Source organism: Pseudoliparis swirei, chromosome 10 (genome assembly GCF_029220125.1).
Source record: "Pseudoliparis swirei isolate HS2019 ecotype Mariana Trench chromosome 10, NWPU_hadal_v1, whole genome shotgun sequence".
Taxonomy (NCBI): Eukaryota; Metazoa; Chordata; class Actinopteri; order Perciformes; family Liparidae; genus Pseudoliparis; species Pseudoliparis swirei.
This window is the reverse complement of record NC_079397.1, coordinates 6560042-6585052: the sequence shown is the minus strand read 5'-3', so window position 1 is coordinate 6585052 and position 25011 is coordinate 6560042. Positions and strand designations below refer to the sequence as shown.

The 25011-nt window shown below is 43.7% G+C and overlaps 1 protein-coding gene across 4 annotated transcripts in view; it reads left to right on the top strand.

The window, feature by feature from the left end:
* prrt4b (proline rich transmembrane protein 4b) overlaps positions 1–25011 on the top strand; it is a 31462-nt gene that overhangs the window by 1297 nt on the left and 5154 nt on the right. The window contains exons 1-4 of one of the 4 annotated variants that reach the window (XM_056425288.1): positions 8073–8114; positions 8197–8287; positions 13913–15039; positions 20868–21002. In XM_056425288.1, coding sequence (XP_056281263.1) covers positions 14007–15039; positions 20868–21002 — 1168 coding nt within the window. In that variant the 5' untranslated portion in view covers positions 8073–8114; positions 8197–8287; positions 13913–14006. The other 3 variants (XM_056425287.1, XM_056425285.1, XM_056425286.1) reach the window with 3 other exon arrangements.

Sequence of the window (25011 nt, the reverse complement as noted above, 5' to 3'; positions counted from 1 at the left end):
ATTTTCATTTAGCAAATATGTAATTCATTCCAGCAATTCATTATAATATATTTTTTTGTCATTACAATTAACTTTTTCAGATTCCCACTTACTTAAACTACTCAGATGTATCCAAGCTGTCACTCTGCAAATACAGTGCTTGAGTAAATGTATTCAGTTAGACATCGTCCAAATTAGCTTTCTCTTAATTAATTGTTTATTGTTCTAACTTAGTTTTAACTGATGTCGTTTTTCTAATTTGTCTTATTGTAAAATCACATAACTGCATATTTGAAAAGTGATATATGAATAAAGTTAATTAAGGCATATATATAAATTATATATATATATATACAGGCACGTGCACAGATAGAGCCCTAGTGGTGCTCAAGCACCTGTCCTTTTGCCCTGGATGAGAAAAGTGCCCTTTCTGTATTCATGTCAAATACACATTATTGTGGTGGTCATGCTCCGGTTTATTTTTTCTGTTTTTTAGATGTGAGACGGGAGTTGTTCTTCCAGAAAGCCCGTCGGCCCAAAGATGAACGTGACGATTAAAGTCTCGGTTTGATTCACTTCTCCATCCAGTTAGGAGTTTGGTATAAAAGCATCATTTCATATACTGCCGGGGTCTGTTACTTACTCTCCTATTTTCTATTTTTGTCAATGAAAATCTTGAAAATATAAATGATGCATTGCTTTAGTTGGATTATTTAGACTTAGAGTGAAGATATATGTTGGTATTTGTTACTGATTGTTGCCAACTGACATGACATGTTGACGCTTTGCCATTTATGATGTTTTGTACGATAAAATATCTTTGTGGTCATTTAAGCTATTTTTGGCAAAACAAAAATATAATTTTTGGTTTAATCGTTTACCCGTTATGAAGATGAAAAATGAGCACTGGCATAAATTAACAATATATTACTGACATTAATTATTACGAATCAACACAATAAGTAAATATAAAAACTATAACATTGTAGTGCATAAGTCTCAACCATTAAAGTTGAATTATAACCCAATATGAACATCATAACAGTTTGCTGACCCAGTAGTTTTTAATAAAAAGACATATTTAGATTTTGTTGTACATTTGTTCATTAAAATCAGGAGATAACAATCTAAATACTGGACACAGTTTACATGCACATACAGTATTCCAAGTGACAAATGAAATACTTCAACGCTTTTTGAATTATTATGTCTTGTTCAGGCTGAGGCGTCCCTCTTCTTCTTCCTGTGGGCGGGGCGGGGCGGGGCAGGGGGGGGGGTCCTGATTGTACTTGTTCAGTGGTCTGCTGAGGGTGACGGGTTGGTTGACGTCCACCTTCAGCTGGGAGAGAGACAGAGGAGTCCTGCCCTGTGAGACACAAACACCAGAGATGAATACGTTTGAACTGAACTACACAACCTTTACATTGTTGTGTTGGATCTGGCCTCCAGTGATGGGATCGTATTACCGATACTTCTGTAGTCTGAGTGAGGGATTACTTACTCCGCCCACTAAAAGAAAGGCAACCGCCGCTCTTCATCTGGTCCTGTAGTCCTTCATCCTTCTCATGTGGTCCTCCCTCGTCATCTTCTTCGTCGTCTTCAAGGAGATCCTGGAAGTTGCTTCTTGTGTCACCGCAATCGATACCTAAATAAAAAACTTGGAGACTTTTGTTAATGTTAGTAAGTATAACCACGCCAACCAGCCTTCCCCCGCCAGGCGAGAGGGAAGGCTGTCTGGCACTTTATCAGTCCTGCCGGGCAGTCGGGCTCCTCCTCTTCCTGCTCCTCCTGGGAGACTCTTCTGGTTTCTGGGGGGCTGGGGCCGGAGCTTCTTCAAGACGTTCCACAGCTAAAGAGAGGGTGAGAGGACAGGAATAACCAAGGACAGATACGGGAGAACATTCCTGCCAACTGCCACAGCACTTTATAATAAATCACCTCTGACCATATCCTCCTTAAATTGATCAATAACCCTTTCACCGCTTTCACTGTATATAGGCCTACACTCTATAGACTTTGCATTTTCTTTATCATCTAATTTTCTTGAATTGAATATTTCCTGCTCTGCTATCTTATTGTATATATTGTGTGTTTACTCTGTAACCTTGCTTCTACAACCAAATATCCCCCTGTGGATGAATAAAGTATCTGTTCATCGCTCTATCTATCCGTCCATCTATCTATTCCTGGACAAACCTGATGGCCGCAGGGGGGCCAGGAGCTCCAACGTGGTCTCCACCAACTGGAGGGAAACATTAGTTCAGTAAAGTTAGAAAGATATTCACAGATTCGGACTTCCCGGCTCAATAGCTCTCTCACGACAGAGTTAAAACACACACAACACCTCTCTGTGACCGTAGTGATGTCGACAACAAGCTACAACCTCCGGCTCAAGATTTATTTCCCAGGGACGTAGACACATTTTTTCTTCATTATCAGTATTTAAGAATAAAACTTACTCTCTCTGTCATCAATTCCCCCCAAATGTGTTTGGATATCTGTCAGGGCATTTGAGTTCTTGTGAGAATTCCGCTTCGACATACTCCGTGGCGCTCACAAGCCCCCGCTACAAAGATCAATCTTGTACGAGTAATTGTCTTGTCTTATTTTCCTCTATTTCAGTTATTCGGTTTCAAACTTGCCATGAATCTGGAAAAGCTGACCGCAAACAATTCTGATGTTTACAGTTGTTTTAGATTCTTTCAACCAGGAAATTCCACGGCTCAGTGGGAACATGAAACATCTTCCACTCAACCGCCAACAAGACACAGAAACACATCAAGAGTGTTCCTCTATGTTCTTCTTCATGTTTCTTGTATCCCCTCTTTCACTCTAACTTCAAGTTTCCCCCTCAGGACTCTTGCTGCGGATGTGAGCCGCGGTTGTCATGACAGTGTTATGTGTAGGTGACTGTAAGATGGCTGTCGCAGCCGTGATCGGGTCTTTCCATTCATTCACATCCAGGCAGCAGAGGCAGTTTTAGGTCATCGTATTCACTCACTTTCTTTTTCTCTCTCTCTCTCTCTCTCCTTTTCTCCTGGATCTGCTCTCCACAGTCATTTGCACCTCCCCCCATGATTACCTTATATTTTCCAGTAAGCTTCTTGTGTTTGGACCTTGCAGTGAGTACAGAAATTTCAATTTTGGGTGTATTCATATTTACATGAACATTAATATCCACAGTTTGAGGAGGATCTTTGAAATCCTGTAATTTGTTTTTCATGTAAATCTAATATCCTTGTTTCCTGTATCAGCCTCATAGGTTTTGCGAAACTAGAAATATGCATTATTCCAGTTTTAATTGTAATGGCCATCCTCTTTTACAGCCCCCCTTATTCCTGCTGATTCTTTCTATATTCCCCTCATCACAACGCCATCACCCTTCTGAGCCCCCATCCTGTAAAGGTCCGAGGCCCTCACCCCCCCCCCCCCCCCCCGTATTGCTGCCGCACAGATCCCCAGCCTTTCCTTTTCTCATTGTTTCACCGTGGCCCCTATTGTCCACAGCAAAGACAGACAGTTAGGAGGGAGGGGAGGAGGGGAGAATGTGCCCTCTGTGTTCTCCGGGGCAGGAGGGCTCCACCCACATCAGGGTGTGGAAAATCCGTTTCAGCTTCCTGCTTTATTTTTCTCCCAGTCTTTCCTTTTCACTCCGCTCGCTCATCATCTCTGTCAGATTTCCTCCTGGCATCATGTGCCTCCTCACTCTCCATGCATAGGATGGAATTACACCAAGCATGTCTGTGTTGAAACACACACACACACACCTACACACATACACACACACACACAAGATGCCCTTTTCTGCATGCAAAACCATGCAAAACCGGTATTGCTACAGGAGAATTTAATGGGAAACATACATCGTTTGCAGTTTTACGATTACTCATGTTTGGAAGCAAATCTTAATAAACAAAGAGCTAAGCAGCCTGGAGTTATAAGGCATATTTTTTCATGTGCTCTCCATCAATGTTGTTAACATCTGATGTTCCCAGAAAAGGGCTCAGCTCCAACAGGTCCAAGTGTAGTCTAACCAGTGAAGTCATCCTGTAAATGAGAACTCTAAACTTAAGTTAATCATGAGTGGATGTGGATTCAAACCCAACATTCACTCAGTTTTTAGCTCTAGATTGGTCTCCACCTTCTCTTTGAGCTCTCGGATTGATAATTTTTCCTGCTGTCTGATGCTGAGCAGTGAATGTACAGCGGGGGTACAGCTGTTTGATTACTTCATCCATTGTTGATATAAAAGTAGCTTTCAACATTCTAGATATAAAGGTCACCCCTAAAACAAGGACGCGGCGTTCAGCCTGACACAAATCGTTATCTCGCTGCCGTGTTTCTATCTTCCATCTTCCTCCCTCCTCCATGTGAGGGCTGCCATTTGCATTCATGACGTGCTCAGAGGATGTTGACACCTGTCGTTTGAAGGAGGCGCTTTCTTTTTTTTATTATCCCATCAATCGTCCTCATTGGTATGGGAACCACGTTGCAGGTGTATGTAGCTGATGTATTAAACATACGGTCATTGATTACAGATGGCAGGCCCACATCTTACTGGACCCACATGCTCAAAAGTCCCATTGGAAAACTCTCGCTGTCCCTTTGTGCTTTGAACAATCGTAAAATATTGTTAATTTAGGTGTTGCGGCATGTGCACAGGAAATACTAGCTTCTGATTGGTTGGTATCGTGAGAAGGGATAGCAAAGTGAGGATGTCACATTATTTATCCCAGAGGCCGTTTCCTGTAACTCTCAAGGAAATACGGAGGATTTGTCCACCAAGGTCATCTCTGGTCCTCATCGAACAGCCTTAATGAGCCGCATCAAATCTGCAGGCAAAGCTGTCTGGGAACACATTCATAAACACACACACACACACTCACAGAGACACACTCTTTGTCAAGTTTAAAGTACACATGCCAGCTTGGAACACAACCAGTTACCTTGTGCTGCTTGTTGTTAAAAGAGGGGTGTGTTGTATTTCTCCCCTCGTCAGATTGTGTTCATAGATCTTTTTTGTTGTTGCATTTACGCCGTGACTGCTGCCGTTCCATATATAGACCTCAATTAATAACACGCCTCAGTCTGTTTTTACTTCAGTGAATTATCATTATGTAAAATGTGAAACATCATTAACAAATATTCATAAATGTTCACATCTGGTGGCAGAAACGCCCGTGGCTACACTTTTACACACACTCTGACACACACGCACACACACAAAGACAAGTTTTACATTCTGAAAGCAAATGCTGAAAAACTTTTTAAGCGAATGTTTTTGGGAGATTTCAGGTCGTGACAATGCTGTCACTATAAAAATACAGCGAAAGGGCCCTGGGCACGGTGCATAGAGTCTATTGATAGATAGTCCATTGTTGTTTTTTCAATACAAAGAAACTTTCTTTGACCTCCACAATCTGCCATTGTCTGGACTTTCCGTGTGCTGGAGCACACACACACACACACACACACACACACAAATACACTAAATTCTTAGTATATTCTCTGGAGGCCGGAGATCTGCTTCACCGTGTCCTGAAGATGCCAGCCAGACCTGAGAAAGAAGGAAAAGTTCCTTTAACACGCTGAAGTTCACGGCCATTAGCCACACTGATAGCACAGGGATATGTGTGAAAGTGCACGTTACGGTCCACGGGGGTTATCTTCAATTAGAAGAGGAAGTGTTCTCAGTATCGCAGTGGGATAAAGGGGCCGCTTAGATGAGCTGGAAGATAACCTCACAGCAGCAACTAACAACTACTTTCTTGACTATTTTCTCTACTAATGAATACAACGTCAGTGAGGTGGAAAACACTGATCACCATTCCTCTAGAGGCCACAGCTTTATCTTCAGATGTCTTGTTCTGGCCAACCAACAGGCCGAGACCCAAAACCATTACATGATAAAATGACTCAAACAATTAATAGATCTTAACTTTACCTGTGTAATATTGCATATATAGATTGTTATAACTTCCATATGTTTGTTTAAGATATGAATTATCTTAGAATCTACTCAAGATCTTGCAAGTTTTGTTTTGTCTAATATGACAAGTTATGTAACGTTGTCTGCCCTCAGTTATGTCTTATATGTATATTATTGCAAAATGAATAATTAAGGGAATTATTTAAAAAGAAGGGCCACATTTAAGCTCCTTAATCCCTTTATTGAATAACACATCCGCTCTCAGGCGCAGTTTAAAGATCAGCATAATTCATCACTTTGGAAGACGGATATATTTTTCAATCTCTCCTGAGATTAGAACGGCAGTTAGGTCAAGCCTGCAGGCTGGAAACAAGTGCATGCGTTTTCAGTTATTACAGAAATGAGTTGATTTTTTCGTGGCACGAAACCAGACTTTAGACAAATCTTGCACAACATTGTAAATTCGTTTTAGTTTGTTCCTTTACCCAATCAGTTTGGTACAGGATGGATATATTCTGTGTCAATCCCTAAGACCTTACAGTATTTGCATATACCTTGACTATTTTTGAAGGTCATAATAATACAGTCTGTATGTTAGGTATCCATCTTCAGACAATAGATCCAATATAATTCCAATCCCTCTGTATAAAAACACGACAATACATTGACTTTAAATGAGAAGAAGCAGCCGTGTAGCAAGACAATTACTCTTTTATCTCACTGGGGTAAGAAATAAAGGTGGTACGAATAGCAAGGAGAGTCAAGGTCAAATGTGTTATTATGGCGATGTTGCCTTTGCCAGCGGGACTGAGCCGAGCTGGGGAGGAGGCTGCATCACAGGCAGGACCCCTCAGCCACCACTCAGGAAATTATGTTTCCTTGGGCTGAGAGTTCGCTGATTGTTTCTATATTTAGGAAATTCCGGGGAATCATAGAAGTAGACGATCTGGGAAATGTTGTGCCAAAGTTGGTGCACAACAACAACAACAACCCCCTCAATGGCTAAGACACCGCTGATGTCAACGGAGATAAATCAGCGACGCCCTCTCCTCAACCTCATTTAAACTCGGGGGTTTAAAAATGACGTGGGTCGTTCTGTGCTTCGGAAGGCTGCGATGGAAAGTAATAAAACAGATGCTTCAAAGTACAGCTTGGGTCTTATTTTTGAAGTTTTGGCAGGCTAGTAACCCGATGAACTGCACTCATACTGGACGAGTCTGTACCTCACAATAATACTCAATGCCATTCAGTGCCAACACAGGAAGTCATTGTGCCAGATGTACACAACGGTGGAAAGGGTCTGGAGCCGGAGTGGGCAATGGGTGGAAAGCGACTTTCATGCAGGAGACATGAAGGAGTTCACCTCCCAGAACTGGAAACATGACATATCGGGGTCGGCTGTAGTGGTCGTTCCGCAAGGCACCCGGTTCGATCCCCGCTTCCGGGTTGCATGTCGAAGTGTCCTTGAGCAAGACACTGAAACCCCAGTTTGACAATATGGTTTTCATATTCATATGCCGTAATCACATTTTTTTGCATTATCTCATTTTTCCGAACAGTGATGTTGGAGATTATTACTGTTCTTGTCTGCTGATGTTACGTTGCATCATAAGCAAACGGCCAAAACCACCAAAACGAGATCTGTGCTGGAATAAATCCCAATTAACCTTTGAAGTTCGACCCGATATGAAGATACACTTTTTTTGTTTCGATGGAACGTTGGGCGATTTGCTCGCAGAGCCAAAAAGTCAACATCAGCATTCCAGTCATATTAGGTGTGAATAGAGTACAGCTGCATTCAGATGTTCCCAGTTTACAGCTTGTGTGTGTGTGTGTGTGCAAATGCACGCGTGTGAAGCCTGCGCATGTAATATTCAGCATGTGTGTTTGCACAACTCTGCTTCCTAGTGTCCGCGGCAACCGGGCGATCTGCGCTAATGAACAATTTGCTCACTGAGGTGTGACCACAGGCTATTGTAATGGGAGCCACACAGTGGACTGCTGATGCAGTGAGCGAGAGAGAGGTAAAGAGAGAAAGAGAGAGAGAGAGAGAGAGAGAGGGAGAGAGGGAGAGTGGGAGGGAGGGACACTGGAACTCAATTCCACACAGACGAGCATACACTGGCTCAGAAAGACGCTCTCTCCTGCAACACGAACACACACATTGCGAGCTGTGGATTCTCCATCTCATTCCATACATCTGTGGGTAAGTCATTTTTGCACGTCTGTTCACATAGCTGTCCTTCTCACTCTCTCTCTCTCTCTCTCTGCATGTGTGTGCTAACCAGCCACTCTGCATCTGGGAATAGGGGATGTGAGCGTGTGACTCCAATATGTATGCTGTTACATGCTGGGAAACACACTCTAGTGCAGCTGCAGGTAAACATACTGACACACGCACACATGTCATATGTCCTTGTACACGTGTAAGAAGGGCGTGTAGTTGATCCGGGTGCATTGATGTTAAATGATGAAGGAGACCAGGGGGAGTCATCCAATGGTAAATCAAAGAGGAAATGTGTTGATAGGTGCATTTATTTTTACGAGTGTGTATTGACAGCGTGTCATCTTGATTAACCTGACCTTTAATTGCCATCAATATCTAAATTTAGATTCCGAAATGATATCCATGTTTACTCTCTATTTGAGGACAGATAATATATATACATGCTTGTGTGTGTGTGTGTGTGTGTGTGTGGGGGGTTGAGTGAGTGAGCGAGTGCGGCACACTCCTACCAGCGTAGCAGCGGAGTGCTAAAGGTGCTCAAATCCCAGGATTAGCGAGACGTCTTTGGCTTCAGCTGTCACCATGGCAAAGGCAGCCGGTGGAACGCGTGTGTTGGAGAGCATCCTTTGTAGGCGGCAGGTTCCCCGCATTCATCAGCTCTCGGACTAACACAAGCATGAGCCCAAAGGACAATTTATGTCAGTCTCAGGCATGAGGAATATGTTCTGTGAGAAGTCAAAGTGGGGTTTTTAAAGAGGTGGAGTATAAGAGCCATGGCAGGTGCCAGAGCCAATCTGAGCAATGGAAAAGGGAATCGTGTGGTTTTCACAGACAAATGAGTGTCCAGAAGATGTTGTTGATGCTCCTGCTAATGTTCTAAGAGGACTTCTGCGTGTGGAAACTAGATGTGTAAGATTGCATGTAAAAGATCCCCAGAGGAAACCCCACATATTAAAACGACAAGACATTAATATTGTTAAAGAGTCAGGACGATGTTGTACGGTTGTAAATCCTGCTGGACATAAACATAGGTACGGTCCTGCCTGTGATGCTCATTTGACCAGAGGTTGGTCTATTCTCGGACGTGAGAACAGCTCTCATTATGGTCAATAACGTCCAGGAACTATAGACTGTAGCTGGTTGCATCGTTTCAATAACCGTAGTCAGAGACGGGACGTCAGAAAATGAGGTTAAACGAGGAATTATACAGTTAACCGGACAGCTGCCGACACATCGAGCAGCAAATGCACACAGATAGCTGTTACCACCTGTTTCCTGTCATCATGCTATGCTAACCGGACGTTCGTTGTAGCTGCATATTAACCGCCAAAGAGACATGAGAAGTGGTATGGATGTCTCTCAGAAAGGGATAAATAAGTGTATTTCCTAAAACGTTGAACTATTCCTTTAAAATGAGTATGCCCACCAATGGGCAACAGCAACACACAAAGTAACTGCACACAATCGGCTGGCATCCCAAGAAAACATGGCAATACCAATAGCCTCAGTGAGTCATATTAAATAACAACATATGGTGTGATATCTAATCAATATGTATTGATATAAACATTGTACTGTTGTGTGTAATGATAATATGAGCAAACGGTAAAAATATAATCAATAAATAAGGTCTTAAACAATAAATAGGTATTTAACGAGAACATTAACCATCTAAAATATTTACTTTTTTTATCTTGGTGGTTCCGTGCACCCGTCTCTCCTAAACTGTCACAATAATTAGCCATGAGCATAATGTAGAGATTGCTAGGTGTGTAGTCAGACGCTCGGCCGCTGTACGTGAAGCTCTCTAACGCAGTATAAAGCCCTTCTAACGGAGCTGCGTTACGCAGAATAAATCCCTGCTGGCTTGACGCGGCCCGCCAGATTGAATCTGCGCAGTATTGACATCGCAGCGTAGCGTCAAAGTCAGAAGAGGACAACGGGAAAAAGCTACATGTTTATCCTCAGATGGGAGCCAGAGCTGTGTGATATTAGAGAGCTGCGATCGGGAACCCAACACTCCGTGGGAGGATGCACATGTAAACACAAGTATGCCTACATACTGCCATGGAAATAATACTAGAGTGAGAACTAGTGCTTGTAAATATGCACGCCCACACAGCAGATTCACCCACAGCGGTAGCCATTTGCAGGGAGGTAATTTACTCTGTGTCATTGATCCACAAGCACCATGCTTATAGCAGGTTTCTTTAATAGTAATGACATGGGCCACAGCCAATTCGTCTCCATTTGCCCCCCCCCCCCTTAACGTAGAGCCTTTCCATTTCAATCAATCAGGAGCGAAGCACACCTCTAATTCAGTCACTGCGCGTCTCCTTCCAACTGATCCTTCTCTCCTTCTCCTCTTCATCTTCCCCTTCTCCCGTTGGCTCCAGTGGCCTCAATAGGAGGCTTGTAATACCGTCGGAGGATTAATTTAGAATGGAGCATTTTCCATAGAGAAATATGTTACAGCTGATTGAGAACAAGATGGCTGGTAGCCCTGGGAGAAGTGAGAGAGTGGGGGCTTCTCATGAACACACACACACACACAGGCGAAATTGAAAGACAGGAGTCTGTTTACAGAGTTAATGAAAGAGGTTCTGGCAACAAACTAAAATGAGCATCAGGGAGACGGCAGCAGAGTTTACTCTCCTGGACGACGGAGGCCACGACTGAATGTCAATACGGTGGCTTTGTATCTCGCTCTCTCTCTCTCTCTCCTCTATTGCCCTTGTCTTTTGCTCTCTGTCCTTATCTTCTGTCTCTCCTTCTCTTTCTCCGCTCCACTGAGCACACTACAGCAGCAGGCCCCGTCTTTGTCAGGAGCAGCCAGACAAAACGCCAACCAAATAATGGAGGGTGACTTGTAAATTCTCCCCAGACACTTTTTATAGTTGCCTTCCACTTGCTCTGTTGCCTGTCAAGCCAAACAATGCCTGCTCTAACAGGCGTGTATTTGAGGTGATGACCAAAAAAAGGCCCATTTTGGAATTGAGTAAAGCACAACATGTGTTGTGGTTTTTTAATCACTAGTGGCTAACACTGTATTATGATGTGTTAGTTTGTTTATTGATGTCATTGAATAATGCAGTTTCTCGACAGAGGCGAAACACGAGCTCTACGACACTTCCAACAATGTGTTTACATGATAAAGCTGCGATTATACTTTATTTATGAATGGCTTACCTTACATGACTAGGTGTACAGGAAACTGGGAGTTTGAAGTCACAAACCCGCAGAGAAGTATGTCCCAACTCTGCAGTTCCCTTCTAATAATGCTTTTATAATAATAAAGTATGTGCAGGATATGTCAGCATTCTACTTAATGACAAGTTCACCACATAAACGTGAAGGGGGATTATCCGGTTGTGATGTGTTAGTGGCCAAAAACGTAGGTTTTGTCGGAAACTCACGACCTTGAAAAGTATACGTGTATATTCCCATGATTGATCAGCTAAATGAATTCGGCCCAGAACTGCACATGTGATGTTGTTTCAAGAGAAATCATCCTTCTGATTCTCCAATCCTAACTTAAAATAGGCTGGAAATTAGACTGCGAAGTGAAGCGTTTGGCGCTGTACACACGTTTCCTTTTACTGCACTGTTACTGAGCTGAAGTGAACTGTGAGAATGTTCGCCAAAATGAATTATACATGTTCCTCTTTCTTGCATAATTGATCGGTTGCATATCAAATCAACGAAAAGGCAATTAAGGACAGAAGATCATTTGCCCGATAAGCTTCAAAACAGATGATCATGTTTCTATACGTGATACGATAAACTTGTACACTCTAAAAAACATATTTCGCTTTCGCTTTAAAAGCAGCATTTAATGGTTTATTGTTATCCTTTTGTGTATAAATTAAGAAATATATGTCAGAATATCTCGAAGGAAACAAGAAAGTGTTCATCTGTGGGTGTGTGTGCCCTGACAGAAGAGTACACATGGGCGAACGAATGCACTACAATACAGAGTCAGAACCAAAAGCATCGACAGTAATATCTCTGCGCGTAGGAAATGAGACTGTGTGTGGGTTGTTGGTTGGTGCGAGCGCGGCATCTAAAAACAACCCCACCTCATTGGAAACGGATTTTCATGCTGCTCAGTCAGAATGCCAAAAACTAGGGAGTGTGTGGGAAGCTTTATGCTTGACCCCCCACTGGTCGTCAGTCTTCATATCCAGGCATCTCACTGACCGTGTTTACATGCATTCGAATAACTGGCTTAGTCGGACTGAAATCGAATTATCCGTTTCATGTAAACACCTTTGTTCGACTATGTGCGGTCCGACTACGATCCGATGAACATCCCTGGATAACTCGATCCGATCCGGTTGATAATTCGACTATCGCGGCATGTAACGGTGAATTGGATTAGGAACTGGACTTTGCGTCTTTGCGCATGCTTGAGATCCCGCCGCCCTCCTCCCCCCTCCCTCCCATGTCGTGACCCGGAAGTCGAAAGAGACGATAATTTGTCACTGCCGGGAGCCTGGCCGGCAGAAAACAAACAAACAACGCTATGGAGAACACAAGAGCCACCACACATTTCTGGACCGAAGAGCAGACAGAATTTATGCTTAATGTATTGAAATGTTGATGTTGTTGTTGTTGTTGTTGTTGGTTGTTGTTGGTAGTGGTGAAGAGGTCAAGCGGAAATGGCTGTATCACCACGAGTTGCAATGAAAACAGCGCCACCTATCGTATCGGATATGACATGCTTTCGGCCAATGATTCGAATTACTCACTGCCATGTATATTGGGATAACAGCTGATCCCCCAAAAGATAGCATAGTCCGACTAAAGCAAGATTAGAATTATACCATCATGTAAACACACTGAGTGTGTATATAGGCTTGTTTCAGGCAAAGTCCCTGTCTGAGAGAGAGAACTGCCGTGGATTAGGAGGGGAAATAGTGAGCTGGTAATGAACTTGTCAGAGAGGCTGACAATGCAGAATAAAGTGTCAAATAACACTCATGAGGAGAACGAGAGCAGGAGAGAGTTTAGCGGATGTGTGAATATTTATGTTTTTTGCTCTCTCCCACACAAACAGATCTTTCTCCCCCTGTTTTAAAGAACAAATACATCTGAGATTGAAAGAAGGCAAGGCCGAAGCGAGGGGGGTTAAGTACAGCCGGAGCATACAGGTTGTTGTTCCCACAGGGTAAATTCCTTTGGTGCTTCAGTCTTTTCACTGAGGCAACAGGCGAGTGACTTTGAACCACTCGGTGCTACACAAAAGAAAAAGAGGTCCCCTCTATTCTAATGTTGGCAACCCGGAACCTAATTCACTATCCTCCCCCCATACACACACACACACACACACGCATTATTTCTTCATCACTCTTCTCTGAAAAGCACACATATGGATGGAAGTTCTTCAAGTTTAAGTTCTTTAATTGGTCCGTCTGTGTAGCCGCCCAATCACTGTGACACAGCATGACATAAATACTGACCACCACGTCTCACAGGACACCACTAATTGCGTGGTGTCCATAATACTAAAGCTCTTGTTGTGATTTGTGGTGGGTGGCATGTTCTTTTTAGCATGCTAACTTCAGTAGCGGCATCGTTTCAATACTGTACTTCACGATCTGGAAGGATAAAAAAAAAGCCGTAAAGCAGGTCACACTCAAGAATGTTTGATGGGAAAAAAAAGAAAATGAACAGATGCTAATTCTATCATGTTTTTTTTCGTGTTTTCAAATTTAGCTGGTGGAGAGTGGATGGAAAGTGTGTCACACTGTGTCCTGTGTGTTCTTGTCTTTTAGGCCATTTTTTGCCGGTGAGCGAGCCAAACCCCGCCTCAGGGAGCAGGAGGATGGAGAACAACATGTGATCGACCCATGCGCCACTGTCGACAGCATGCTTCGCCTCCTCCAGACCTTGGCTTTCTGCTTCTGGTGCTTTTTGCTACTTCCCAGGCAAGCTGTGGCTGACGAAGAGGCCCTCTGGGGACCGACGGCATCAAAAGAAAACCCACCTGAAAGCTCATACTGGTGGACCCCGTCTCTGCCAAAGTTCCCTTCCATTCCGTTCCCTCCCTTCCGTCTCCCCTTTATACGTTCGGACGTGAACGATGAATCTGCTGAGTCGACCACAACCACCGAAGGGCTGACGGAACCAATCAATCGCTCGCAGGAACACTTTGGTTCAGGGGAAGAAGTTATTTCCGAGGCCTCTGAACTACCCACCGCATTGAGTCAGTGGCTCCTAACCAGCGTGACAAAGACAGGAACGGAACCACTTCCCACGGGGACATCGGATTCTCCACACAGCAGCAGCAGAGCGCAGAGCGACAACGAAGCTCTTGTTTTAGACTCCTACTCTCCCACAAGCGGCTCTATCAGAAACACTCTGGTCACCAACAGTCCCACCAGCACAAGCGCTGCAGAACAAAATGCAACACATACCCACCCACCGGTGGGCACCGCACCGGCCACAGCGCAACCGCTCCCGGAGGAGCACACTGGTGGGGAGGCCGAAGGTTTGACAGAAACAATCTATTTGACGTTAGCAGCAGAAACCACAGTTCCCGCTGCCTCGACATGGGCAGCAGCCCAAACCACGACGACTGCCCCAGGACTGGTGGAGAGCGCTGTAACCAGCAGACAGACTCTGGTTCCTGTTACCCCCTCGACGTCCGCAGAAACAACATTTGTCAGAAAACCACAAGACTCGACCTTTGGTGTTACGCTCCATGCTGGAGAGGCAACAACGACAGAAGCTCACCCCACTCAGAGCGAGGCCGATCTGGGCTCCTCTGAGGCCAGGTCAGGGCCAATGGAGGAACAGCCGGGGGTAATCACCACTGCCATGGGGATCGATCACAAACTAGTGCCGGAATCCGTATCAAGCACAACTCAGAGCCAAAGGGTTAACTTTCCAATAGCAGGAGGTAAGCAAAGTTAAACCAATCAATAGTGGCTGGATTGACTCTATAGATGTGATCCATCATGGGCAGGCAGGTCTTAAGTGTTCAATAGCTGGCTGTCAAAAGGCTGCAGACCGTTTGGCTCGATTGAAGACATTTCTGACATGGTGAGTAGTCAAATGTCCGACATTTGCAGAAAATCCAGATCATGTTGAAAACCTGTCAACACATTCGGTTCAAGTCCGGAACAAAGTGACATGATTACATTGATGGGTTATGTGTTGGAAATGCTGTGCACCTTGCTCAAAGAGACCATCCTAAAGATTGTTTGACACAATGAGGTAGTCTATTACACTATGGTGATTTTAATGACTCAGGCAACTAATCCTGTGTACAAATACAATGTCGGCTACTTTCAGAAATGGGAGTTGTTGCACAATACAGCATGTTTATTATATTTCCAAGGCTCGCTTCCCTCAGATTTTGAACGATTCAATAAAACAGTCCCATCACACAGAGATGATGGAATGAAACTTAATTTAAACCATCACAGTCTTTTGCGCAATCGATGGATCGTTAAAAAAATCTTTATTTGATTGATGTGTTGTTGTTGTCGTTGACTAAGTGAGTTTTGGATTTCGCAATTGCCACCAGTGAGTAACCTCTACCAATCCCCCCCCCTAAAAAAAACCCCCTATATTTAACATCTTTAATGAGTTTAAAAGCAGCAGTTCCTCTTCCAACATTTCATTTGTCATTAGCTGCTCAATGGGGGTTTTGTTCTCTGTGAAAAGGCAAAGATGATGAGCTAAAACAGTTGCTAGTCGCCAGGAGGTTTCAGAAGACTAACGCGACATTGAGGCAACACCTCTGTCTTCAAAGCCCATCCCCCAACACTGGTGGCAGTCTGGTTTCTGTATGCCTAATGAATCTTCACAGGAAGGTCCTCCTGCAGGTACAGACGCATCAATCATGTCGGGTCAAAGGTCGGGCCAGAAAATGATGAGTCGATTATTCTCTGCCGGGGAGGTTCGGTGTCCATCTGATAAAACCATGATTGTTTGGTGTATGTATACACACAGCCTGCAATATTTAAGGACATTGATATTCTATTGATTCGCTTCTGTGACGAAATACTGCCACCCCACCAAATGTCCCATTAATATGAGTACAAATCCAATCTTTGAAATGAAAGTTCAAAGATACTCACACAAAGCATAATGCTAAAAAATAATAAAGCAATCAGAGTAAAAGAAAAGAAAAATACAACACCTGTTCCATAAATGTAAAAAATAAAACATAATAATTTATATATATATATACACTACTGTTCAAAAGTTTGGGGTCACTTAGAAATGTCTTTATTTTTCAAAGAAAAGCACTGTTTTTTCAATAAAGATAACATTAAATTAATCAAAAATACACTCTTTACATTGTTAATGTGGTAAATTAATATTCAAAGTGGAAGTGTCTGGTTTCTAATGAAATATCTCCAGAGGTGTATAGAGGCCCATTTCCATCAACTATCACTCCAGTGTTCTAATGGTACATTGTGTTTGCTAATCGCCTTAGAAGACTAATATCTGATTAGAAAACCCGTGCAATTATGCTAGCACAGCTGAAAACAGTTATGCTGGTGATATAAACTATACAACTGGCCTTCCTTTGAGCTTGAAGTTTGTAGAACAAAATTAATACTTCAAATATTAATCATTATTTCTAACCTTGTCAATGTCTTGACTATATGTTCTATGAAATGTTCAATTCATTTGATAAATAAAAGTGAGTTTTCATGGAAGACACGAAATTGTCTGGGTGACCCCAAACTTTTGAACGGTAGTGTACATATATATATATTGTTTTATGCCAGTTCAGAGTTCTCTTAAATCATCATGGCTTTCTATTGTTTGAGATTTAATTTAGTTTACTGGTTGACGAAATATCATGTTAAGGTCCATTTAGCAGCCGTTCTGGAGCTTTCAATCATAAGATTTGTTGAGTGTTTTGGAGTGTTTTAAGGACTTTTCTTTTCTGTGTGACGCAGTGAAAAGCTTGAGCTCAGCTACTAAATGGACCTTGACATTAGATTGTTTAGACCACTGCTGTCTCCAAGGCTTTAAGACGACGCTCTTACAACATATTTACAAACGGCAATGTATTCTGCACTATATCGAAAAAGCACCTAAAGAGGTCCTGAGTGAAAAAACGAATCCATCGCAGCTATTCCCACACTGCTTTACGCTGCTTTACGCTGCTTGTATTGAAACTCGTGATGTTATGTCTACAGCGCATGGTGTTGTGTCTGCACTTGTTTTCAGCAGTGCATCGTGTGGCGGCATACAGAAAAGATAGGGGTTTGGCCCGGGTGTGTGTGTGTGTGGGGGGGGGGGACTGATGTGACCATGTATCAGTATTCCAAACGCACACTCAGCAAAACTACCTCCACTCCACTGGGACCAACCGCTCGCCAGACGCTGCTCCTAGAGGCTGAACATGCTTCTTGCCATTTAGTGTCCTCCCTCCCTCCCTCTCTCCCTCCCTCCCTCCGCAATATGTGTGCCTCTGTACAAACACAAACAAATCCCTGTCACTTTCTTTTCCATGGACGGACATACAGGATCAGCAATGGCTACTTTGAAGGGTGAACATGTTCTGACGGGAATCAGAGAAGCTTCTAGTCATCCAGCTGAGAAATTAAAACAAAGAAATAAATGTGGCGCTTTCATGCACCCTTGCAGTCTGCCCGGTGTGGCATCGCGCTGGAGTCTTGCGGCGTTTCGACAATCACACCTTGGGAAAGGACAAAGGAGACTAATGTGAAAATGAAATGCATTACCATAGATTATCCCTACGTGAACATTGGCTCTGTGTGCTGCAATGTAACATCTTCACAACTGAGCGGGTTTCCATTGATCGAGACAGCCTTTGCTATGTGTGGCGTTGCCCTTGAGGAGGCCGTTAGGTGTATGAAAAAAAAAAACAGCAACGCTCTCCATCTGTGTCAAATCCTCTACTGATAGCAAGGGCAATGATGAGAAGAGAGAGCGGGAAGCGTCTGGGAAAAGAGCTGGGGGTTGAAGATGATGCGGAGTGGGGGTTGGAAATGGAGGTTTTCCAAAAAAACTCCCAGAATGCCACTGCTGTAAATGTACTTCTAAAAAAGCTTTCCTTTATCCGTGCCCTTCTTTCCCCTCCTCCCACCTTTTACATTACTGTATGCTGTACTAATAGGTGGCGGCAAGACTAGACCCTGAACGCACTCCATTACCTGCAAGGATATATTGTCCCTCTGATCCGAGCACTATGCCAAACAGCTAAAGCACGGCCATCGACAGATTAATTGATTAAGGAAATGGATTTACACGGACAGCAGGTGCCAGGAATATCTAATACCCCCGTGTAGAATGGACATGGAAAAGGGGCTTAAATGCAAATTAAAAACGGTGGTGACTTTACTATTATGTTAATCTTCTGACTCATTTGGTCAGACAGCGGGTCCATGAGTTAAAATAAAACAAGATGGATTAAAGCTGTTGGTTTTTAGGATTTCACCCACAGCTCTCCGGCTGAGGAAACCTAAACGCAAATATGTAAATATAAAACAATCTGGATTATTTCTCACCTTTACTCAGACATATTTTTAAGTGAAATGGAGTTTGGAGAATGCCACAGATACCGTAATAACTATCTTGAAACTGAGCCAAATTAGCAACGCTGTGATGCAATGTACTGCAAGTACATTTGAGATGCTGTCCAACCCACTCCTTTCCTGTCTTATCACTCTTGGCTCATTGTGTTTGTTTCCAAACGCATGTGTTCTTTCCCAAACTCACTCCGGGCCTGCATAGATTATATAGGGTGTAACGGAGTGCAACATAAGATGAAGATAATGAGGAGCCTCTGAAACACAATACACTGTGAATTACTACCCAGAAGAAATACCCATCATTGCCTCAAAAGTGTTGCCCGTTGTGGATGCTACTTTAAATTCAATATGGGCTGTATCTCTGGATGAAACTTTACAGTCATAAAGAAACATCCATTCATAGCCTGAGGTGAACAAGGAAATATTATTATTCAACTGAGAATAAATGGAGAGAACGTCTTACTTTCAGGTCACGGAGACTAAAATAAATGATGTGTCTCCTAATTAGGTAAACAGTGAAATGGCAATTCAGCATGTAGGTGTAGTGTTGAGTAAAATCTCTCTAATGCCCTTTCTGCTTTCATTCTGCTGTGTCAGCAGAGTCTCTTGACCTCGCCACGCATCGTGAGTGAAAGCACGTGTTTGCTGTGCTTGCCTCAGATGTGTAGCAGATCTCGTTTGATGTTTTAGTTTATTACCTTCGCATTGAAAATGCGGAAGGTTTTGTTTTGATCGCCGTGTATTTATTTATTTATTTGTATGCGTGTTATTCGCATAACAAAAAAAGTTTTAAACCGAATCGCATAAAATTTGGTGGGATGATTGGTTATTATCCGGGGACCATTTGATTAGATTTTGGGATTGATCGGGTCAAAGGTCAAGGTCATGAAAAGGTCAGAATCTTCTTGAATCGCATGACATTTGGTGGGATGATTGGTTATTATCCTGGGACCATTTGATTAGATTTTGGGATCAATCGGGTCAAAGGTCAAAGTCAAGGTCATGGAAAGGTCAACATCTTCTTTTTACCATAGCACGGTCAATTTTTATCTAATTGGCATGAAACTAATGCCAAAATGTTCATAATTCACTGCCCAATCTTGTGATATGTGAAGGTATGCGCTCTACCGAGTGCCCATTCTAGTTTAATATGCAGGCACGTCACAGCAGCTGAGATTGTGCAGAGGTCTAGTTCCAGTGTACAGAGTCTCCTTTCAATTCATTTGATCGACCAACAACTGCTTAACAGTGGAAACTAAAAAGGTTGTGACAATGTGTAGCGTAAACTATACAAACAGTGATTTGTAGAATACATGTCTGTGATGCGTTGGGGTCAACAGCGCAATAAGTCAGATTTCGCTTCGGAGACCTTCAAGACTTACGATTAACTCGGGTGCTGTGAGCGTGACCTAGATTATACCGTGCGATAGTAGCTTGCATGGCCTTCTTTTTTCCCCCGCACTCATTATTCCTCCCGCATGCCTCTGCGTCTTTTATTAATAATAATTCTGAAGCTATAAACTAGCACTGCACCTGCTATCCCTGGCTTCATCACGCAGTCAGCTCATCAGTTTTTCCCCCCCCCCCGACAGATTCCCTCACTGAACATTGTCCCAGGTCTCATCTGATCCCCATCATTCATTTATAAGTGTGAAGCACACAAATGGTGTGCAGAGGGCCGTCTGTGGACACGCAGTGTGTGAGTGAACCAAGGGGTAAAGAGGTTGACGTGGCTCTGTCTCAGAGTCAGTGAGTTATCTCCCTCGCTGGCTCTTGCTTTCTTTCTTTCTCCCTCTGCGCTTGTCGTGAAACGGGTCTGGGTTGTGGATTTGTGATGGACCGGGACGTACACACACTCACAAACACGCACACACACGCAGACACACCAGGATGTCAATGCAATTAAACTACAAAGAGCCAGATGACTGAGCTATGGATGACTGGCTACAACTAAGTGGGCGATGGTCAGTCCATCTGACATAACTGGGTTAAGAAATATAGTCCGACCATGTCCTTCAGTGTGACGCCTCAGACATGCCGTGAGCAGAGAGCGCAGAGGGTTCAACTTTCTCTGAGCAGGCTCTAAACTTGCTAATCTGTTTTCCCCCCCGCGATTACTTGAAGCGACCGTGTGACTGTGTTCCTTAAATTGCGGTCGTGATCGCTGTGAGATCGCTCGGAGGTTAAACTGCATGTGTCTTCCCAGAGCCGCCGGGCCGAGAGGATAAGGAGGATGAGGAAGGTGTGGTTCCTTCAGCTGGCGGGGATAGCGACACCGATCTGGCAGACATCTCCACGGCATCCACTAAGCTGCTGACCACGTCCACGACACAAAGCGCAGGTGAGAAAACCAATCCCTGGAGATGTAAACAAAACACTTATTGCAGAATTGCATCCATGTTCCGCGTGTGTCCGCGGTGCCACGCTGTTAGGAGGCACCGCTGCCGGCCGTGCGTTTCATCCGCCGTCTTGTAGCTTTTTTCAGTACCGGTCAATCTGTCAGAGAGATGGGAGAAGCAATTACCCTGCATCCTTTGCCTGAAGCCACTAATTGCTTCCAACGGGAGGCATAAAAAGAGCTTATTCAAGCTGTTATTTTGGAGAACTCCCGAGAACAGAAGAGACGGGGAACAATGCCGCCCGATAAATAAATATGTCTGTCAGCAAGATAGTCATTGATCCGGTGGCAGTAGTTGCCTTCATAAAAATGAAAACAAGTATTGATGAAGTGCTGGCCGATGACAGCAGAGTAGATTTAAATGAAGAGTTGCAGCACACGTCTGTTTCAGTGAGTTTTATAGGCTTAATTTCGTTTTGGAATCTATTCATGAAGGCAGGGTGTCAAATTTGTTATTATTACAAATGTATTTAGCAAACATCAATCCATTTGTCAATGGTTTTCGGGTAACACTGCAAGTGTATTGCTCCAGAGACAGTAGGCCTACAGTAGGATCAAGGAATTGTATTTGTTGGTCTTTTCATGGGAGTTATTGATGATAACAAAAAATGAAAAATATCACCAGAATGAACCTTTTAAAGCTTATGTATTATATTATTTAAAAGCTATGTGATATGTACAAAATTAATAGCATCAAACAACCGGTTTCTAAGTGAAGATAGAGTGTAGTCACAGGGCTCTCAAGTCTCACGCAGACTCCTTGACTCATCTCGTCTCGGTCTCATCACACATCACATTCACACACAAAAAAAACCTAAAAAAAAAACCTCTCGGCGCAGGGCTTGAAAAATGCGGCCGATCGATTGTTCCGCTGGAGTAGAAATAGTCACTAGCACCACCCCCCCCCCCCCCCCCCCCCCGTCAACAACTCTTTTCGGCTCGATGCCGGCGCGCGCAGCTGTATCGTATCGGTGATGAAATCTCACGCTTGCCTGTCTTCAAAACTTGAGAGCCCTGTAGTCATGTTTAGCTGAGCAAAATGAAGCCACTCTGTGTGTTGTAATCCGAGGTGCTGTGCCTTGTTTTCATAACCGGGACCTCATGCCTATAGTGCATGTTCGCGCACGTGAGCGCGCCCCGCTAACTAGCTCATGGCCGCCATTGTGCACTGCGCTTTTACACTGCACCGATTACTGCTGATTATGCCTTTCTAAACATTGGGCTGGAAGCGTTGCCCCCCACCCCCACCCCCCACCCTCGGCTCTGTCAGCACAGTTGTTGTTGTTGTTGTTGTTAGCGCTTTTAGCACCGCTGTTGTTGCTAGCGCTGTTAGCACTGTTAGCTGATAGACTTTACAGGGCTCTCAAGTTTTGAAGACAGGCAAGAGTGACATTTCCATCACCCCCCCCCCCCCGAACTAAATTTTCGGATATCAGTCAGTCGCGCACAATTCCAGGATGCTTTATTTTCATTGGTTGCTGGATTAAATCTTACCCAGATACAACAGATACGGGTTTTTTTCTGATTGACTATTGTGTAGCCCATTTCTTTTTTTTGATTGGCTGATAAGTGTCTCCTCACAGCAGAACTCCAGGGGAGCGCTTGATTCCTCCACGGTGAGGGCAGCGCGGCCAGCTCATGTTTGCGCGCTGCGTCACATTAAAACATTAAATAGCCGAGTTTTTTTCAGCGTGAGAAATATGATGTGTGGCGGGAGTGCGTGACTTAAGACCGAAATGCGTGAGTGTCACGCTCAATGCGTGACACTTGAGAGCCCTGACTTTAGCTCAGCCGTCACCGCGGTGAGCGCTGTATGGAGGCCAAAGAAATGTCCTGAATTTTGCACTGAGCCCCTTTATGAAAACATGATGTAGGCCTATCATTCTATTCTATTCTATATTAGTCTATCATCCTGAACTTGGCTTCGGGTAGAACACGTTCATTTAAAAGATTCACTTTCAGCCCAGTTGACAGGAGCAGATGTAACCCACATTACCTTGCCCAGAATAGCAGAAGTCGTCAAGTGATGTTCAAAAATAGATCTGTCAAATGTGCCACCGGCTGATGAGGGGCAGCTATACGGGTCTCTTTCTATCTTGGTCTGTCACAAGTGAGTGAGTGAAACAATAACGTTCGTAGTCTGTCTGCCGAAAGCAAAGATCTGCTGTGGGTCACATTGGCAGCACATAAACAAATGTACTGCTAGCGTACAAACTCTCCCATTTGCTTTAATGGACTTTGCTTTAAGCAAGTGTTCTGGATGCAGATGAACTAGTCTGCACACACCTGGCTGCTCCTCAGTATGCACGATATAACTTCTCCGTGAGCTCCTGCTAAATTGCTTTTTCTAAGGTGAGCCAAATTAAAGATGACGGTAACCAGATGAGAAACTACATGGAGCACTCAGTTTCACGACGCCGAATCAACAAACATCCAATTAGGAGATGAGTGTGTGGGTTTGCTGCTCATTTACAACCAGAGGAATCCTTCATCTTTATTACATTCGCTGGTCTGCAGATTAAGATGCTTTCCGTGAGACCTTCTGAGATTTATTAGCAGAACCTAAAGAAATTAAGACCCAGTGCACTAATAGTGTTTCCACTGAGACCAAAATTAAACCACTCATCAAAATTAATGATTTTGAGGATTCAAATCATCTTCATGATTTTCCGACATTTTTCGTTAAATTATCTTTTAGACTCTGTGCGATCGTTAGCCTATGTATACATTAGTGAATCATCTTAAGAATGCTCTAAGATCTTATCTTCTTTTAATTTAAACTGAATCTTAAATCAAATATTCATAGTAAGCATCTCTTTTTTATTTTTTTACCTCTATAGATGGTGAACATGCTAAACCTCAGCCTGTTAGCACTGTGAATGTGTTGCCATGCTAGGGTTAGCATGGTGCTGTGCCTAAGTAGCCCACTGTGCCTCTGTCTAATATTCACTCTTTCTTAGCTCAGCTGTTAGTCAACCAACTCCAGAGAGAAACATCCGTCTCTTTAGGTGCTTAATGCTCCACGATGTCCCCCAGCTGGTCGCTAACTGTGTCTGTCTGCCGTTTGTTGCTGAGCAGTTAGTGTACAGTCAGTGGAACTCATATTCCAGGTCTTTAAAGATAATATGTAAGCCTTTTTTATAAGTTCAAATGACCTCTGAGTCTGTGTCTGTCTCCTGTTGGTTTGTGTACTGTCCCCAGCATGGACGGACTCGGTCCCACATGTGTCAGGTGACCGGGCAGCACTCATTGCAACGTAACGCTGTGATCCATCCTGACTGCAGCCACCGCATAACCGAACCCCGCGGAGGCCGCTCAGATGTGACATTACATCGAACAAAACATGGCACGAATTCAAGACTCGTCACGTTTTCCACACGGCCCGACAGGCATCCAAAATCAACGTCGCGGCCCTGGAAAAGTAAACAAACGGAGAGACGAGTCATTGGCACACCACTGAGCTGAACCCCACCTACTCTATCAGCGGCCCTCACATTCAGAACGCCGGCAGCCGTGTGTTTATTTTACACTCCGGCCACATTTCCCACCCGGGTACTTACTGTCTGTTTTGATAGGACGACATTGTCAGGCGCAGTGAAACAGTGCAGGTTTACTGCAGCACTGACATAGTGAATCACTTCATTTCAAGCTGCTAATGTTTTAACTTTCAACAAATCACCTCTGGGCACTTGTGATTTTTGAATCAGTCACTGCGTTTATAATTTAGTCCTTCCTTTCTGGCATATTGAATGTCAATATGGAACAGTATGTTTAGTCCAGCTGCTAAACAGACTTAATGGCGGCGGCGCAGCAGCGTGTGAATGTGTGGCCCGTCTGAATGTACCGACTGACGTTCACACGTATCCGTCTTATTCTCTTCCCTGCCATATTTGCTCATAATAATACAGCCTAGTGGGGCGCTGAAGAATCATTGTGAGAATGATGCACAAGG